Here is a 19,999-nt window from a genome sequence, read left to right as displayed (position 1 = left end):
AAGGCTCAACTCCAGTGAGGAGAGTCTGAAGGGTGGAAGAAGACGCACAGCCACATTTGCAGGTGTGCTCAGTTCTGCAGATGTGGGGTTCTCCCCACCCCCCTGCCCTTGTGTGGATGCACCGGAGGCCTCCGCACGGACCACCCACCTGCTGGCTCGCAGTTAGTGACCCCATTTAAGTGATAATATTTCTCCTCTTGTGTGCATCCCTCACCCATGAGCAACCTGAACGGTTTACTATTTTCTGTGGGTTTGGCTTGTACTTAGCCATGGGTGGGGGTGACTCCTACTTGAGGTATTCTGTTCCCCGGTTGCCCCCGGGGAGTCAGAGAAGGAAGCATTCGTGCACAGGTTGGGGATCTGGACCTCACAGATTTCCCCGAAAAAGCATTTTCCATCTACAGCAGATGAGGACTTGTAAAACTCTTCCCTTCATACCATTACCGTTCCCGACAGAGTCAACAACTGCCAAATACCATCCAGTACACAGTGTTGACATTTCCCCCAATGTTTCTAAAAGACAAATGCTTTTTTTTTTAGAGCTCTTTTGAGATCTACTTCAATATAACATTCGTCCCTTTAAAGTATATAGTTTAATAATTATGGGATCTTCATGGAGGTGTGCAACCATCGCCACAATCTAATTGAGAATATTTTCAGCAGCTAAGAAGGAACCCCATCATGTTGAGCGGTCGCTCCCCATCCCTGTGTCCCCTGTGAACAGTGCCTTCCAGGTCCATTCACGTCCTAGCAGGCATCAGAACTTTATCCTTTTCATGACCGAGTAATATTCCTCCGTGTGCGTGGACCGCTTTTGTTTATCCATCCATCCAGTGCGGGACGTTTGGGTTGTTTCCACTTTGGGGCTCTTGTGAGTAGTGCCGCTGTGAACGCGCGCCTGAGGCTTTCTGTGAGCATGTGTTTTCGTTCCTTGTGTGTATATACCTACGAGCGGAATTGCCAGGTCGAATGCTGACTTGACACTGAAGTGTTTCTGAGGAGCTGCCAGACTTTTTCACACAGCACCTCACGTCCCCACCTGAGGTGGGTGAGGGTCTCGGCTCCTCCACATATTTGCCAACACCTGTCACCGCCTCTCCGAGTGTGGCCGTGTAGTGGACGTGAAGTGCCATGTCACTTGTGGTTTGGGTTGGCATTTCCCTCATGCTGCGCGTCTTCTCAGATGTTTACTGCCCACTTGTGTATCTTCGTTGGAGAGACGGCTATTCACAACCTCTGCTCTTTTCAAATTGGGTTGTCGTTCTCATCGTTGAGTTGTAAGAGTCCTTTATAGGTCCTGGAGTCAAATCCTTCGCAGGTACATGACTTGCAAGTATCTTCTCCCGTTCTTTTGTAATATACTTTTGCACAATTGCGATGTGTCTTTTTTCAAATATTTATTTATTTATTTAAAAAATTTTTTTTCAACATTTATTTATTTTTGGGACAGAGAGAGACAGAGCATGAACGGGGGAGGGGCAGAGAGAGAGGGAGACACAGAATCGGAAACAGGCTCCAGGCTCTGAGCCATCAGCCCAGAGCCCGACGCGGGGCTCGAACTCACGGACCGCGAGATCGTGACCTGAGCTGAAGTCGGACGCTTAACCGACTGCGCCACCCAGGCGCCCCTCAAATATTTTTTTAAAGTTTGCTTATTTTGAGAGAGAGAGAGAGCAAGCGGCGGAGGGGCAGAGACAGAGAGGGAGACAGTCCCTAGGAGGCTCTGAGCTGTCAGCCCAGAGCCTGATGCGGGGCTCGAACTCACAAACTGTGACATCATGACCTGAGCCGCAATCAAGAGTTGGACACTTAACTAAGCCACCTAGGTGCCCCTGCAGTATATCTTTAAAAAAAATTTTTTTTTCAACGTTTATTTATTTTTGGGACAGAGAGAGACAGAGCATGAACAGGGGAGGGGCAGAGAGAGAGGGAGACACAGAATCGGAAACAGGCTCCAGGCTCTGAGCCATCAGCCCAGAGCCCGACGCAGGGCTCGAACTCACGGACCGCGAGATCGTGACCTGGCTGAAGTCGGACGCTTAACCGACTGCGCCACCCAGGCGCCCCCCCTGCAGTATATCTTTTAACGCAGCTGTCACTAGCCGAAATACTGGTGACCAGTATGGTCCCAATTCCTGAATTACTGGTGAAACAAGTGGAGACAAACCACTCCAAATGTCACCTGGCTCTAGAAACTCCTCTGGGGCCAGATAAGGGCAGAGCCCACTAGGCAAACCCAGAAGAACCTTCCTTGTCTTGGGAGTGATTTGGCCGTAGTTGGACCTGAGGCAGCTTAGTAAACAAGCCAGAGGAGTGGCCTTAGTGCCAGGTTGAGACCGAGGAACAGCTTTGCACCCAGCTCTGTCATTCTCCCACTTGGTGGCCTGGATACGTCATTTAAAACATCCACACTGGGGCTCCTGGGTGGCTCAGCCCCGTCAGGTGTCCAGCTTCAGCTCAGGTCACGATCTCGTGGTTCATGAGTTCGAGCCCCGTGTCAGGCCCTGTGCTGACAGCTCGGAGCCTGGAGCCTGCTTCGGATTCTGTGTCTCCCTTTCTCTCTGCCCCTCCCCTGCTTGCACTCTGTCTCTGTCTCTCTCTTGCTCAAAAATAAACAAACATTAAAATTTTTAAAAAAACAATTTAAGGGGCGCCTGGGTGGCTCAGCCAGTTAAGCATCTGGGTCCAGCCCAGGTCATGATCTCATGGTTTGTGAGTTTGAGCCCCAGGTCAGGCTCTCTGCTGTCAGCACAGAACCTACTTTGGATGCTGTATCCCTCTCTGCCCCTTCCCCGCTCATGCACTCTCTCTCTCTGTCTCTCTCTTAAAAACAAACAAAAAAACAAAACTAAAAAGTATTTAGAACATCCAGACCTGGGCCACCTGGGTGGCTCAGCTGGTTAAGCGTCAACTCTAGATCTCAGCTCAGGTCTTCATCTCAGGGTCATGAGTTCAAGCCCCCACGTTGGGCTCCTCGCTGGGTGTGTAGCCTACTTAGAAATTCAAAAAATAAAAATAAAACATCCCACCCTCTTTTCTCCACTGGTAATGGGAAGGCCTGCCCTGATAACCTCACATGATCGGTGAAGTGAACATGTGTCAGTGAAAGCATTTTGTCTGCTGGCCAGCGTCCTATGAAAGGAAGACGAACTAGGTGTCAAGTAAAATGTAGTTTTTTAAATTCTCCTCCCATCAGCCCCTCAGATCCTAGAAAGGGCAGAGAGGCCGTAGCAATTCGAGGGAGGAGAGGTCCTATTTCCTGGACTCAGCATTTGTTAAGATTTTTATGTATTTTTAAGTTTTTTAAACGTTTATTACTGAGAGAGCGAGAGCGAGACAGAGCATGAGCATATTGGCGGGGGGGGGGGGGGTGGCAGAAAGAGAGAGAGACACAGAATCCGAAGCAGGCTCCGGGCTCTGAGCTGTCAGCACAGAGCCCAACATGGGGCTCGAACTCACAAATCGTGAGATCATGACCTGAGCTGAAGTCGGACGCTTAACCAACCGAGCCACCCAGGTGCCCCTGAATTTAGCATTTTTTAATCCACAGTCCCAGATCACGTCCTGAAAGAAGAGTTTCTCCAAAGGGCTGTTTATGAATAAAAATGGGTGTGTCCCACAGAGAGGGGCCCCAAAAGCTGAGGCACCCCGTTCTACCGTGGCCCTTCATGCTGCTCTTTGTCTTTTAAATTTATTTCATTATGGTGAAATATACAGAAAATTTACACAGGTTTACCATTTGCGATGGTACAATCCCATGGCATTTAGCGCGTTCACGCCGTCCTGCAGCCCTTACCGCCACCCCTCCCCAGAACTACTTCGTCTTCCCACACCTGATACTGTGTCCCCATTAAACACCCACTCGCCTTTCCCCCTCCCTCCGCACCCGCCCTCCTGCTTTGTGCCTCTGGGAATTTGTCTGTTCCGGGCACCTAATGTAAGTGAACTCACACAGTATTTGTCCTTTCGTGACCGGCTTCTTTCACTGAGTGCAGTGTCCTCAGAGTTCATCCATGTCACGGCAGCTTTCAGAATGTCCTTCCTTTTAAAGGCTGAGTGATATTCCACCGTATGGAGAGACCACACTTTGTGTATCCACTCACCCGTCAGGTGACACTGGGGTTGTTTCCACCTTTTGGCTACCGTGAATAATGTGTTCCTTATTTTTTGTAAATACGTCATTCTCAGAAATCCGATGAAAAGTTTGCCACTGGGCCACGGAACCTCATGCGGGAGGCAACCCGCAGTAGTGTTCCCGGAGTGCCCGCACGCAGGAATGGGGCCGAGGTCTAGGGAAGGGCTTGCTCTGAAGGCGGAGCCCAGGGTTAGGGGCAAGGAGAGAGACTGGGGTGGCAGAGGGAGGGTGTCCCCAACAGGAGCGGCTTTAAGCACCTTTCGAACATCCGAAACGAATGTTGAAAATTTGGGGCTACTCGTGTCCCACTGGGAGGAGTGATGTCATGTCTGGGGGTGGTGTGTATTGGGGAGGACACCTGTACTGAGACTCAGCTTTGTCTGGGACAGGACAGGAGCCGTGTGTTCACCAGTGGGGGGGCAGGGGAGGGCTGAGTTGATGGATTCAGAGAGTGACACGGTCTCAGGAAATGGCAGAGCCCAGGAAGGGACGCTGGAGAGAAGCGTGGTTCATGGGGCACGTGGATGTTCAGGCCAAAGACAGTGCTCGCAGGAGGAGTTTTAAAGCATTTGCCTTACCTTTTGGAAAACTTTAAGAAAGGCGTGACGGGAGACCCTTGGGTGTAGCCGTGTTTTGGTCTGTTCAGGATGCTGCAACCAAGTACCAGACCCCGTGGCTTACACACAACAGACATTACTTCTCCCTGTCCTGGAGGCTGGAGGATGGAGATGTGGGTGCCCTCACCTGCAGGTCGTGTTCCAGTGATCACCCTCTTCCTGGTTCACAGTCGGCCCTCCCCTCAGTGTGTCCTCACATGGTGGAAGGGGCCAGGGAGCTCTCTGGGGATTCTTTTAGGACAATAATCCTGTTCATGAGGCTCCACCCTCATGAACCTCAGAACCTCCGAACCTCCCAAAGGCCCCACGTCCTAATACTGTTGTATTTGGGGGTTCAGATTTCAACATGCAAACTTTGGGAGGGCCTCAGACATTCAGACCACAGCACCAAGTGTGCATAAACTTTGGCTTTGGACACACCTACATCCAGTCGTGGCTCTGGGTCCGCTTTGAAATGTGTTTCTTTGGCTCAGTAAGGTTTAAACGACAGGACCCAAGTTGTATGCCTCCAGTGCTCTTCGGTTCTAAGATGCTGGATTTCGAGCCATGCAGGTCTTTGCCCCTGGAGTCCTGGTTGCTTCCGTGAATACCCTGGAGAGGGATGGGCCGATGAGGGGGACCAGGGATGAGGGATCATGCTGTAGCCTCTCAAGTGCCCCACACGAAGGCTTGGTAACCATCTGTTCATCTGAACTCTTCTAATGCGGGGAAGGAGCCCACCAGGGATGGTGTTTTCAGGGTGAAGGATAGAGACACCTCTGGAGAGCACGCCCCTGTATGCTCACTTCCGAGGCATATACGGCACCAAGCAGATACTTCCCTGGGAAAGGGGTTCTGTTCTAGAAGAGGGCACAAGAGTGCTGTCCGATCCAGGATGTGGAGGAATCAGAGGTCACAATGACAGCGGAATGAGATACCTGCCCTCAGGAAGAAATCGGAGGTGAGAAGGAAGTTCTATGACAGAGAAGTTTGCTCCTACAGCAAGGGACCTCGTGAGGCAGGCGGAGGGGACGGGTGTCTAGTTCTGTCCCAGAGGACTACTCACCCTGAGTGGGCTGAGGTGCTGAGTGGGAAGTGCCCCTCCCAAGGCCGATGTGCACGTGCACCCCTTTTCATCTGGATTTTCCACTCAGGGCCAGACTCTACCCCCACGCCCCAGCGAGAACCCTCCCACGCTGTTCTGTGAAACTGTGGGACCTCTGTTCCGTTTGCAACAGGTGAGTTCTGTGGAAAGAAATAGCGCCTAAACCAGGACACCCATCTTTCTATGGTTTATTTATCTTGTTGGGAACTGCATTCTTATATTAACATCCAGCTTATTTGATTTTCACTTTGATTTACAGTGTTGAGCAAATTCTAACTCACACAGATTATTGCAAATGCTGAGTTTTAACAGTTCATCTTACAAGATACTCTACTATTTTGCACAGAAAAGACAAAAGCAGCTTTGCCATCAGGTCTGCACATAATTAAGCTGGTCACATAAATCATTTTCATGTCTCTGATATGTTATTTTCTGTACTGCATTTAAACATATATTACAGCTTTAAAATACACATTTCAACTTTTTTACTACGAAGGTTATTTTTTACATTGCGATACAATTCAAATACTATAAAATTCATCCTTTTAAAGTATATACAGCTCAGTGGTTTTTAGGGCATTCACCACGTTGCGACATCCTTTTAAAGTAGATACAGTTCCATTGGCTTTTAGTGTGTTCACAAATACCTTTCTGAGAGACACACAAGTTCCTTTTTCACGAGGAGTTAGCTGATCACACAGCTGGCAATGCTGCTGCAGCACAACTTGACCAGGAGACGGCTCGGGACCATGGAAAAGGCACTGAGCCAAGAGCCTGAAGACCCTGGTTCCGTTTCCAGTGTTCAGCTACCAGTTACTGAGCTCTAACAGGCCTACACCTCAGTTTCCCTGTGAGAAAATCAGGTGCTTAGACAAAATGCTGTCTAGCTTTCAGTTCTCCTCCGAGCTGTCCTTCTATACCTGGAAAGTGTGGTTCTGGCAAAGTAAAGGTGACCCCCCCAGAACTCAATGTTGCAGATTCTTGTTGGAAGCCTTGGACAGGACCTCTGGGGGGAAGAGGAAGCAGAGGGGTAACATCTGTTCAGGGTACCCCCCGCCCCCACCAAGGAGAGGAGCTTATCAGCCATCACACGAGAGACTCTCTAGGCTTCTTCTGGCCCTTCCCACCCAGCATCCTGGCTTCCTAGGCTCTCTCTGCAAATCCTCCATCAGGATTACCACCTCTTGTCACCCTCTGGGTGCTCATGCTGAACCTAACGTGGGTCTCTTGGACAGGACGGTTACGAGCACTCCAGTAGCTTAAGGATCCGCTCCCTGGGAGGCATCTCTGGCCTTAGCCACTGATGGCACAATCCCCAACGATGACCAAGAGCCTCCCTGGCCCAGCCACCTCCTCGTGGCAGAGTTTCACGACCAACAGTGACAACAGTGTTTGGGGACCAAGATCATGGGTCTGCAGGTGAGATTCCCACCCCCACGTGGCATCTTTTATCAGGAGGCTTTCTAGTTCTAGGGGATGGGGAGGTCCAGGGCACTCAAGTCTGCAGCCATCTCATGGCTCCAGGGACAGTCTCATACCAGGTGGGACTGGACCTGGAAACGTCACACCTTATCTCTCTGCAGGGTGTGGTCAGGCATCCGGGTTCTCCAGTTTCTGGCTGTGTTTCTCTGGAGCAGGAAAAGCTTGCTATGCAGGGAGTCAGCTGACATATCAGAGGCCTGCCTGAGGTTCTCCATTAGAGACAGCAGCGCACCGCCCTATGCCCTTTCCAGAGGTTTCCAACCACTAAACTCCCAAGTCACTGTTGGGCTCTCAGCAGTGTCCTCCCTCAGCTTCCTGGCCTGGCGAAATCCCGCTCGTCGCTTGACACACCTCTTCTCTGAAGCGTTTACCACAGCTGCACTGTCACACTTGTGATTAACCTATCTCCCTAGAAAGTTTAGAAAAACCGTAGATTCGAGAGGAGGCAAGACATCTTCTCTCCACAAAGCTGCCGGCCACCCAGTCTCCCAACCCAGAAACGTCCAAGTCCTCTCTGCCTCTGTGCTCTCACCCCACGAAATCGTTGCTTTTGCCTCCTGAATCTGTCTGGAGACCACCCCCTCTTCCTCGTTTCCAGGACCCCTGCCTACTCCAGGCCCTGCTCTCTCACACCACTGCACCCCCCTGCCCTAATCTGCACCCACAAAGCAGGTCACGCCGAGCCCCGCCCCGTCCCTCCGTCCTCACCACGGCACCGGGGGCCCTTCACCCGCGGTGGCGCAGAAGACGGAGCGGGGAGCCGGGAGCGGTGTCTTCTCTGCGGGGCCAGGGATTTGCCTGGCGTAAGGGGTGTTTCCCCAGCGCCCCCTAGGACGCCCGGGCAGTCTCCTTTCGCCGAGCGACCCCGGTCGACACTTCCCAGCCGGACCCAGCTGCCACGGGCAACCTCGGCATAAGTGGGCGAGAATGGGGGGGGGGGCACCCCGACAGGACGTACGTCGTTCGTTCCCGGGGCTGGCCGCCGCGGAGCCCTCTGGGAAATGTAGTTCCATACGGCTCCGCCTCCAGCGCACGACGGGAGGCATAACGCGCGTGCTTGCGTGGGACCGACCGTTAGCCTCAAACTAAAGGACTGTCTTGGAGGCTCCTTCACTCTTGTGACAAATCCTTATTGAATGCCTTCTACACGCCAGGCATCACGAGGTGCTGGAAGTACTGTTGTGAACCCAGACCATCTGCGGTCTTAGAAAGCCCAGTGTATTGGTGGAAACGGACATGAATCAAGTAATTGCACCAACAAATGTAAAACTGCAACTATAACTACTTAGAAAAAAAAAAAAAAAAAAACCAAAAAAACTGAGCAGGAATCACGTGATGGGAAGTGACTGGGGAAGGCTCTACCTGAGAGAGGAAGGTCAGGTTCTCCCAGCTTTCTCCTGCTGTCATTTGATGGCAGTGATTCCTTAGATACCTCAAACATCTCCCTTAACCGTTACACACGTTTAGGTGTACTTTAAGGTAGACTTCATGATTATTCTCTGCCCCTTCGAGGAGATTGAGAATCTTTTTCTGAATTTTGCACCAATCATAGGTAGCTGGGCTTTAACAGCACACCTTCCAACCTTCCATAACGAGCCTGAGAATTCTTTCCTGTCTCCTCCTACTTCATAACACACCCTACAATCCGGCCCTGTTTTCTGCATGCGGAAAATGTACATAACAATGGTGAAATAATCTAGGAAAAGTGCTTAGCATCGGAGGACCAGGCACAGAACGAGTCTTTGGTTAGTGTTGGCCGTTTTCATCACTACTCCAATTGCCTGTCTGTCTACTCTGACTTGCCTGTTATTTTTGACCCCAGCCCCCAGCCTCTCTTCTTCCTACAGTATCCTGGTATCCTTTGGAGTCACCTCTTCTCTCCCACTTTGGACATGGGATACTGGTGGGGCTGACCCCAACCACAGCTCCAGGAGAGTGCATGAGAACCAGGCCTGGCCAGTGTGCTCCCTCCTCCCAGCCACAGTGGTTGGTCCAGGGATGGGCTCATGAGCCAGTTCAGTCAAGTGAAACTTAACTTCTAAGAGGAATGTGGAACTGCTGGCCAAGTTCCTTTTTGTTCCAGGGTTGTCAGGGTGACAGCAGTTCCCCTTCTGGTAATTTCCTGGGCAGTCTAGCCTGCAAGTGTAGGACCATTCTGCCTGCCAACTTGGGTGCTTACTCCTCCCCAACTCAGGGGCTCTTCCAGGATGGGAACGGTACAGGAAATGAAATGTCATCGGCCGGATCCCTCTGTGCCTGTGATCTGAGCTATTTTAATCACTAAGGCTTTAGTCCCGAAAGGTTCAAGGCAGTAGGACACAGACCCAGCTCTTTCGTGTTTCCCTCTCTGTTTGTGCCGAACACAATTCTATTTGAAATTCAAACCACATTTACCTCACTTCCTTCAAATGTGGCTTGTAGCAGTTGTGCATCTTTGCTGAATTATTCTTGCCAGGCAATAGAACATCTTTAACATTTTATCCTGAGAACTAGCTTAGTAAGCTTTTTGCTAAATTCCTTACAGCTTTTCTCGGCCACTGTTAAACCTCCTGCCTACTTGAACTGACAACACCACTTTCTTCCAGTCAGTCTTGTAGCTGTTATCAACAGTGTAAAAGTAGCAGAGCCACAGAAATGTCCTTCTTTATGCACAATTTTAAGCACTTGCCATGTGTCTGGTCCCTGCCCCCACAGACATTAAAACATCCGATATATAATTACTATTCAATTTGGTAATGGTAGGTAGGGATGGGGGGTGGTTACTGCTAAAAGAAAAAGTGTGTTAAGAATTCTTAAGAAGTAGAGCTTGGTGTATTTGAACTGAAAGTGCAGTTGGAGAGAGAGAGAGAGAGAGAGAGAGAGAGAGAGAGAGAGAGAGAATAAAGAAAGTGGCTGCAGTTGGCAGGGCAGTAATGGTTAGGAAGGTTGCATTGACTATTTTGGATGTTACCCTAAGGACGATGAGAAGCCAGTGGATCTAGATGTCAAGTTGGATGGTGACATGATCGGAGGTGTTGGCTGTGCTGGCAGAGACCCAGTGATGTGAGAGGTCAGAGGGCTATTTCCGTCGACCTCAGCCAGTAGTTAAAGGTGGAGCCAGTGGAAACACAGAGAATCAGTCAGGTCTGAGAGACAATTCTGAGGTAGAATCCCCAGAACTTGATGATGGAATGCGCGAGTGGAGAAAGGGAGTGTGTTGGTAGTGTGAGCAATTGTGTGTGTGCGGCGCCACATACTGGAGGCAAACAGATCAAGGACTAAAAAGCCTGAGTTCAGGGTAAGGCATGTGCTTTGATGTGTCGGAGACATCCAAAGGAAGATGTCTCACAGACACGTGAATATAGGGATCTGGAGCGCAGGGAGAGAAGAAATCTGGGCTACACATAAAGCGACGTCTTCGCAGTCATAGGAGTGGAGAAGCTCGCTTGGCGGCGGGGGGGGGGGGGGGCCCCGGAGTCAGGTGAGCCCAGGATACTCTAAGTAACAGAAGCACGTTAGAATTCGGCTGCGGGGCACACAGAAAGCAGACGGAGACTGGCGCCGGGTCTAGAGAGAAGCACAAAACGTCCCTTCCTACAAGCCAAAGGCCCGCGAGCAAGGCGTGCCCGCGGTTTCGCACTGTCAAAGCAGGGCTCGGGCCGGGGAGGTAGCACGGGCTCCTCCTGCCCTCGGGGCGGTCGGTGCCTGGAGTCGCGGGGCAGAGAATCGTTCGGTCCCAGACAGTCACACCCGTGGCGCGGAGGGCAAGACCTGAGGGACCCGTAGCAAACTCTCCCGGGCCGCGGCCCAATTTCTGCGAAGACCACCCCGCGGTGGAGTTACGGGGGTGGGTCAGGGGCCCCGCCAGGACAGCCGGCTGATAACCGCCACAATTCGCGCCACGGCCGCCCCGGGAGCGCGCAGCCGCGCCACCCGAAGAGGGCACCGGAAGTGAGCGCGCGACTTCCTGTTCCCAGCCCGGCGGGCCGCTCTAGCGCGTCTCATCTCGCTGGCATTCCCGCCGGCCTGCGCTCCTGGAACGCGCAGAGGCCCTGGGAGCCGAACCGCGCGAGGGCGGCTGGTACCCCCGGCGCTGGGCGGGCAGCACGAGGGCACTCCCCTGGTTGCGCGGTCGGAGGTGCCGGACTCCGGACCGCCGCGGCGGGAGGGGACATCGAAGTCCAGGGCGGTCCCACGGTTCGCGCTGGAATTTTTCTTTACGATTTTTACCTCCATTATTACGTGGCTCGAAGTCACTCGTTCACACTCCAAACCACAATCCCGCCAGTTTTCAAAATTCGCTGCCATGTAAAACCACTGCAGTGTAAAAGAAAAAGTTCACTTCATTGCATCATCAAGAATAGCATTTATTAGATGCCAAATCGCGTGTCAGATAGACAATCACAGTCTAGTGACAGCGTGCATTCTGGAGCTAAGAGTGATGAGAATATACCAAAATCTGTAAAATCAAAACATTAGACAGTACAAGTGCACACAACAAACATACTTCTGAGGTATTCAGAGGAACTAGAGATTGCAGCATTTTCTCAGGGTTATACAAATGTACGTATATGTTATACTACCTCCACCCCCCCACCCCCCCACCCCCGCCCCCGAGAGTGTTAATGCAAGGAGGGATGTTGAAAACTAAAAGACAAAAAACCTGTAGTCAGATGGGCGGTGAAAAGATGGGTAGTGATCATCCTGATATTAGTTCTCTCAGTCTACAAAACGAAAACAGATGAGTAGGCATACTTCAAATAAGACCATTTAGTTACTTTTACTTTTTAAACAGATGGCCAAAGCAAAAACACTTTACTACTGAAATCCTATAAAGACAACAAGTTTAATGAACAATTCAAAATAGACTATTTAGATAAACTATAATCTACTTTGTACACATGTGCAGTACTGGCAGATTAAGCAAAATCTGGGGTATTAGACCGTATAACACGCTGCAGTCATCAGAACAATGCCACGTAATTACATGGAATTTCAGAAGTCAAAGACTCAAAACACCATTTACTGTGAAATGTAACTTGTTTTTGGTTGTAACTCCCTTTATACTGGGTTAGTCACTTTCTGTGTTAAATGGGGAGATGTGAATAGCCTATTAACTACTGTAATGAAGCCCTAAACAGAACTATTTTGAGTCCAACTCCTTTGGGATTAACAACTAAATTCCACCATTTCTTTAGTTATAAAATATAAACTGGACATCTGAATTCTACTGGAATAATGCTGTCTGTAGCAATGATGGCTGTTAATGCGCCATGATATTCAGGCAATCACATTAAAGACATGTTTGATACACATTTTTTTTACCCATCAACAGAAATCAAATTTGTTCAAAAGTCAATTTCTTCGTACCCAGTTCTCACCCTGCATAGTATGTCAACATCCATGCTGCAAAAGGTAGTGAACCAACCACTCCTAACGATAAACTCCCGCATATATCATTTTATCCAGTATTTGTCAATACTAAAATAGTTGGCTAATATCTCTGACTTCATGACAAACTGCGAAATCTATCTCCATCAGTTGACACTGTAAACAGAAGGGTAAAAAAGCCATCATCATAAAAACAGCATGGATTTCATTGGTGAACTCACCCTTTCTTCCAACTCTCTGGGCTCAGAGCAGCTTGAATTACATCCAGCGAGTGTGTTTACGTGCAAATGCACAATAAGGCAACAACTGAAAATATGCCTCTTTCACAGTAACTGACACTCACACTGGTTTTTCATTTTTTTTTTTTTTCTACATACTGGTCGTTAGCAATGGTTACTACACCACAAAGGCATTTTAATTACACTTCTGTGTATGTTAATGTCTTTATAAAAATGCTATTTTTCTTATCAATTATGGAGGCTTGACATAATCTTACAAAATCTAGAGAATAAAGAAAAATGTAAAACCTGAATTTAATTGTGAAGGAAGCCTCATCTGGAAAGGTGACTTCCCCCAGTGAGGTGCAGAACAGCACTCACAGCATAAAGGCTTACCCTCCCCCATACTGTCTTAGGAGCAAAGGGAAGGATGACAGCTTCCATGTCCTATGTCAGCCCCTTTCTGCACAAGTGCCTTCTAAGATAGGCTTCCCTACTTCTTTCTGCAGCAACTCTGCAAGCAGGGGCTTCTTTCCCAGTTTCATTCCCCACCCTGCAACCCTGTTCATTCGGCTGAAACAGGAGAGCCCCTAATACGTGATAATGCTCCCACCAAGGGCGGAAGCAGGGGAGCTGGCAGATATTACTTTCTGGTGTTTAGCAAAGTACATCCCAAAGTTGGCTGATAAGAAATCCAACTAGAGACCATCTTTCTACACAATTCTAAGCTCCCCAGAGACTTGCTGAAGAAAACCCTGCAGATAACTTCACTTTTTAATTTAAGATCCGAAAGCCCCAGCAGACTGGTGTCTCGTATTGAGCGGAGACATCCAAAACAGAGAGTCAAAACGTGACCCTGACATTCAGATCACAGGGTCTCAACTGTGGAGCTGCCAACAAGAAACAAGACCAACAAAAAGGGAGTTAGGAGTGAGCTGGGTTGGGGTCTCCATTTCCCTTACTCCCCAGGAATAGTTTCTTGCCTCTGCACAGTGTTAAGAGCTTAGAGCAGCAGCCTCCATCATTTTGTATATTCAGTTCTCAACCTGCTGTCCTGTAGAAAAACCACATCTTCCAAGTACTACTTGCCTAAAGAGGCGTACTATTGCTCATGCGGTTTCCCAGTGACAACCCCATTTTAGTCAATGCCATACTTCTATACTGTTTAAGTAGAGTAAGACCATTCTCACATCCTGATCGAAAGTCCATTTAAAAACAGCTTTGCTGATAGGTACACAGTTTTTCTTTAAAGAGAAATCGTGTATGAATGTATCTTTACAAGATTCCCTGATTCTTTAACATGAATGACCAACCCATTTAAGAGTATCTTGCTCCAATATTTATATGTAACGGCAGTATCTAAAGACTTACGTGGTGTCAGGTAGTTTGGTGAAACTCTTAAGCGTTTTCTGTATGTATTTTTCTTTGGAGATGAAGAGGGCATTTTGTTTTTTAAACCAAAACCCAACTAAAACCATAAGGACTGTACTCTGTAGAGTCTGCAGTCTCTGATCTGGTCACAGGGATGGGAATTTGAACTGGAAGTCTTGGGGAATCTTTCTTTTGCTTTATAACCATACATGTAAGTCAGGCTTGGGATAAAGCACAGGGCAGTGGAGGGGTTCTAGGATGCATGTGCACGGGGTAGCCTCCATGATGACCGCTCTCATCCACCCAGCTCGGCCTCCCTGGTGGCTTGCGGCCCCAACACAAAGCCAACACACAACAAAATTGAAGAATGCACAACCTTTACCGTCAGAGGGACCCAAGGTTAAATGCCGGCTTCAGTACATTGCTATTTTCGTCTTGGGCAACGTACTGACTTTGACTTTACCCTCTGTGGGCTTCAGTTTCCTCATTTATGAAACAAGGATAGCCCTTTCTCTGTCAGATTTATCCTGCAGATTAAATTAGATAATATACCAGGTTCACTAAACACCAGTTACTATTACTCATAGAAAGGCAGGTAATGTGCTTTGGTAGAGACTTACAGGTAAATCCTTTCAAAGGGAAGCAAGTAACTTTCACTCAAGTCCAGGCACCAGAAAGGGCTACAGTCAGACTGTCAAAATTCCTTGCAAATGAGTCAGAAAGGCCAGTGGCATCAGATCTCAGAATGGGAACTCCAAAGATACTAATCGGCATCATAACACCAACCTGTCCACCCATTTGGGAACTTTCCACACCAGAAATACAAGCTTCCAAACCACTTCAGAAACTAGCAAGTGAAATATCGGCTCTCAGAACAAATGTTACATTCAGATAGTTATAGTCAAAAAAAGCATAACACAGAGATGCATTACTTTCCTAGATACGAGATCTGCAGAACTGGCAAAAAATAAAACAAAATTCTTCTCCTTCCAGAAGTTAACTTACAAACCATGTAACAAAATTAAAACAACTCCAGCAAAACTTTCAGTTTAATGAAAACTGAATTTAAAAAAAGTTCTGTATCATTATCTGGCTCATCCTAATGGTATCTGAACAGTGAGTGAGTTACTGAATCCTGGCTTTATTCACTGGCTGTGACAATGATTATGCTTCCTCAGTTATAAAGTAGAAATCACAGTGCCCAAAGCAAGGTTGGGGTGCAGGGCACGGAATGTGTGTCACGTGTCTGGCATATAAAGGACAACTCCTCCCTGGTTTTCAGTACAGACACTGGAAAAGCAGAGTAGGAATGCAAACTGGCTATATTTACATGGTGGTTTTCTTATGGGTTTGCTGATGAATAACGAGATGTCTATTCAACCTGAAACTTTTTCCCACACGTGGTACGTTTAAAAGGCTCCTCTCCTGTGTGGCTCTTCTGGTGGCATGCGAGCTCTGAGTCCAAAATAAAGCTCTTTGTACATGTTTTACATTTATGGGGCTTTTCCCCTCTGTGAATGCTCTGATGGGAAATAAGCTCAGAGACACGGAGGAAGGTCACTGCGCACTCAGGACATTTTAAGGGTTTGAATTTTGAGAACAAAAGCAAATTTTCTCTGCAGTCACCGCAGTGTTCGGCGTCGTCCTCACAGTCATCCTCGTGGCCCTGCTCGGGGAGGACAGAGTGTGAGGGCTGTCCAAAGCACTTCACACACTGAGTGCACGGGTACTGGGTGGCTGATGTGTGCGTTTCCTCACGCAAAGCAAGATTTGTCTTTTGACCGAAACCTTTACAACAGTCGGTACATTCACAGGCTTTTTTGGCAGCGTGGGTTTTCTGATGCTGTGCCAACCCTGGGGGCCACAAAGAACCTCTCCCACAGATGCCACATGTGTGGGGCGTCTCCTTTACGTGGCTATTCATGTGCCGAGACAGATGTGAGTGCTGGCGGAAGCTGCTGCCACACTCAGCACACTTATAAGGCTTCTCGCCAGCGTGGCTTCTCCTGTGTGTCCTCAGGTTAGCTCTGTGATTGAAAATCTTGCCACAGTCACCACGTTTATACTTCTTCTCTCCTGAATGAGTTTTCTGATGCAAGACAAGGTATGAATTATCACTGAAGCCTTGGTCACATTCAGGACACTTATACAAATTTTTGGCTTCTTCCCCAGAAAATTCAAGAATTTCAGAAAGTGCTGTAGTTTCTAGACACTGAGGTGGGTCTATTAATGGGGTATGGTTTTCGATGGTAACTAATAGGCTTATGAACCTTTTCTTGCAAGCAGGAGTTCCACCTGATACTTTCCTTTCAGGGTCTCCACCTCCAGTCTCAGAAGATTTTTCTGGGTAATAGACAAGGGGCACAGCAATGGAGGAGTTTTCTGGGGCCAGTTCCTCAACTCCCATAGAGTCTAGATTTAACTGCTGAGTAATCTCAGTCTTGCCTTTCCCTCCTGCAGATAAAAACAAAAGAAAGCAAAACATAGACAGCACCCTCAGGTGGTACTGGGAAAGAAGCTAGTTACACAGAGGACCGAGAAACTGTAAGACGGCTTATCCTAGAACCCAGACACTGATACACTGTACAAAACCAGGCCAGCAGGCTCTACTGGCTTCCCCAAGGATCTGGTGGTAGGTGAGCCTGTGAGGGGTGGAAGGAGAAAAGAGCTGTAACTAAGTCAGGGTCCAGTGGGATAGGAACTAAGGGCACTCTTGGTACACACTGCCTACAGGGGGTTTCCAGTTAGTCTCCTATGTCTCCAGAACTTTTCATCATTTATGTGATCTCAAGTGACAGCTGAGCAACCACAACTGGAAGAGAGACTGGGGTTCATTTTGAAGAGAGAAAAAGAGAGAGCAAGTAAGGATTTTTCTACCTAGCAGAGAAACACTGTGCTTATTACAAATAGTTTTATTGTCACTAGGAGAGTTCTTCAAAATTTCTTTACCTCCCCGAGGAAAGATCAATGTAGAGCTGCCATGCATGCAGCAGCCAAATAAGAACCAGTCTCGCTCCTAGGATCGCTAACAAACCCTGGGCCTGCCAAAAAGCATTCCTTTTTAACATCTGTCCAAATATTCTTAATTTATAAAGCCAACATGTCAATACAAAAAGAGTCTGTCCTTCTGGAGAAACAGCCCTATGATTGTCCCAGTGCCCTGCCCAGAAAGGGTTTCTGGGTTGCAGTGCAGTGTAGGAATTCAAATGATACCCAATGGTTTTACTGACTCGAGGAGACCAAATTCAGGGATGCCAAGATGGCTAGGATTTGACAGCAAAATACTGGGGACGAGACAGGTGCCCAGGCAGAGCTCTGGGCATCTGGATAGGGTCCCCTTAAGACTTTGGCTGAGTATTAGTCTTTAAGTGCATGTGAGAAAACTACCCCAGACTGGAAAAAGAATCATCAAAAAGGGATAGAACAAGCTTCAGAGTTCACACAATAGTTCAATAGTTCATGTTCTCCACCAGCCAAAGTGGAACACACAAGGCATTGGGCAGTATCCTCAGAAAGACTGCCTGAGCAGCAGGTCAGATCAGCCCTAGACTAAAGGCTGCTCTGAATACACCCCAACAAAGCAAAAAGCAAGCCCTGAAAGGATCACACTGATCTCAAATAACTTAAATGCAAAGTCCAAAAATACTTTAAAAAGTACAACAAAAGCCAACATCCAACAACATGAAACTGACAATGTCCAGCATCCAAACAAAAGTTATTAGACAGGTAAAGAAGCAGAAAACTATGACCCATAAGTAGGAGCACAATCAATTAACAGAAACAGATCTAGAAATGACACAGATGGTAAAAATAGAAAGAATGTTAGAATACCTGTAACTCTGATACGATATAGTTCTAAGAGTCAATCCTAGTCAGAGACAAACACCACTCCGGCATGGGAACATTTCTGCATACAGTTCCCCTTAGGTGAAAAAGGCATAGCACCCCTTTAAGAGTAAATTAATTTTGAATCTTTAACAAATGATAGTAACCTACACTCATGAGGTTTTGCAAGTAAAACTGTAAACTGACTATAACAAATATTTGGGAAGATTAGTAGGTACTGCCAGGTTTCATGCAAAACCATAGTCACTGTACTAGATTGGATTTTCTGTCTTAAGAGATCAACTCATCCTTTGAAAACCGCAAAGTTCTGTCATGCAAGTTCTTATCATATCCACATAGATCACCCAGATAGGTCCCACTGCCCCATACCAACATGTCAACGAGACAGGAAATCCTGCTCCTAGAACTGACCAAAGTTCCAAAATGCAGGAAAAATAACTGCCTTACCCATCAAGGCCATCTCCTCGAAACACTCCTGTGTAGTGTCTCTGCTGAGGGACCTCTGGACAGAGTGCAGACACACACACTCCTCTTGAGAAAAAAACACAGCCAGATCCTCAAACAGCATCGGTCCCTGAAACAACATTAGAGCCCATCTCAGGACAAAAGGCCCCAAGGCCACCCCCTCACTCAGTGTAGGTGGGGAAGAGCTAGAAACATCAGACCAAGGAAGAAACGGGCTTGGTGTCAAAGGTTCCTGAGTGCTGATGATGTATAACTGGGTTCCAGGGGGGCGGGCCCGGCGGGGAAGAGTGGTGTAAATCGCAAAGGAGTGAAAATAGACATAATTTTTGAGGCAGTGGTATAAGGACCAAGACGGTGAACTGTGAGAAGTTCTAGAAGAGACTTCTACTCCTTGCTAGTCTCTCTCCTTCCACATGACACTCACTGCTAAGCTCTCTTTAGAATCACATCCAGGCCTTGTCCTCCTTCGTTCAGTTTACCAGTGTTATAAACCAATAGAGCCTCGATGTGATTAAGAATCACCTGGGGTTTTGTTTGTTGTGTTTGTTTCTGTATTTATTCAAAAGGTGTGGGGTGACCCTAGAAATCTTCAGTTGGAGCAACATTCCAGAAAGACATTTTGAGATACTCATAGCCTTTACCAATGGGCCCTGCTCCCAGTTGGCGGTTCAGAAAGATTTTGAGGAGCCATTTCTCCCAAGCGCCTGGTCTAGGAACAAAGACAGCTTGGTCAAAGGGCTTTTGGGGGATGAGGAGCCCTCCCACAGAAAGGGGCGTTCCTAACCCTCTTCCAAAGGACAGGTAGAGGCTGGAAAATATCGAGAGGAACGGGGACCCCGAGAAGGGACCTAGTCTTACCTGGGCCCCGGTTGTCGGGAGCGTGGACTCCATCTCGGGGTGGGGGTGGGGGAGGGGAATGCCTTCCTCAAGTCGACACACTGACTTCGGGACAGATCTGGGAGGAGAGAGAATAACCCCCAGAGGGGCCAATTGCCTGCACTCCCAAGGCTCCCTCGCTTTTCCAACCCCTTTAAAACCTGAGCCGACCGCTCTTCGTGGCTCAGCCTCGGAGGGGCCGATCCCGGGCCGGCCAGGTGCCACCTACCGCTGTGAGACTAACGATCCTAGGCAATCTCCCGTACCCGGAGAGAAGGAGCAGAGGCCGACGCCCCACAGACTCTCCAGACCTAGAGCCCGAGGCACTGCTAGATTCCCACGCTCCTTTACGTGGGAGCTGCCGGGAAAGCCTCCGGAAACGGCACGCCCCCTTGCGTTTTCGAAACTCTGCCCTGTGATTGGCCATCGCTGCCTCCGAAGGGGCAGTCCTTCTCGTGTGTTGACCAATCGAGCCCGCTAAGGGAGGACAGCTCTCTCACGGAGCGTGCTGGGAAATGTGGTTTTTCATCCATCT

General features: G+C 48.5%; 1 protein-coding gene across 6 annotated transcripts; it reads right to left on the bottom strand.

Annotated features, from left to right (window-relative positions):
* Positions 1-6,010: 6,010 nt before the first annotated feature.
* Positions 6,011-19,983, bottom strand: ZNF597 (zinc finger protein 597). Of its 6 annotated transcripts, none has more exons than XM_040459192.1 (4): positions 19,731-19,983; positions 19,447-19,543; positions 18,571-18,697; positions 11,644-16,731 (listed from the first exon to the last, which is right to left on the bottom strand). In XM_040459192.1, the coding sequence occupies exons 1-4, from the start codon at positions 19,889-19,891 to the stop codon at positions 15,650-15,652; spliced, it is 1,467 nt and encodes a 488-aa protein (XP_040315126.1). In that variant the 5' UTR covers positions 19,892-19,983; the 3' UTR covers positions 11,644-15,649. The 6 variants fall into 6 exon arrangements, 5 of the variants coding, with proteins under 5 accessions (XP_040315126.1, XP_040315127.1, XP_040315128.1 ...); XM_040459193.1 differs by having other exon boundaries at positions 19,694-19,847; XM_040459195.1 differs by having other exon boundaries at positions 16,284-16,366.
* Positions 19,984-19,999: the final 16 nt, after the last annotated feature.

This window comes from Herpailurus yagouaroundi, unplaced genomic scaffold, assembly GCF_014898765.1.
Source record: "Herpailurus yagouaroundi ecotype Mexico unplaced genomic scaffold, PumYag 222, whole genome shotgun sequence".
Lineage (NCBI taxonomy): Eukaryota > Metazoa > Chordata > Mammalia > Carnivora > Felidae > Herpailurus > Herpailurus yagouaroundi.
This window is presented reverse-complemented; position numbering and strand designations above follow the sequence as displayed.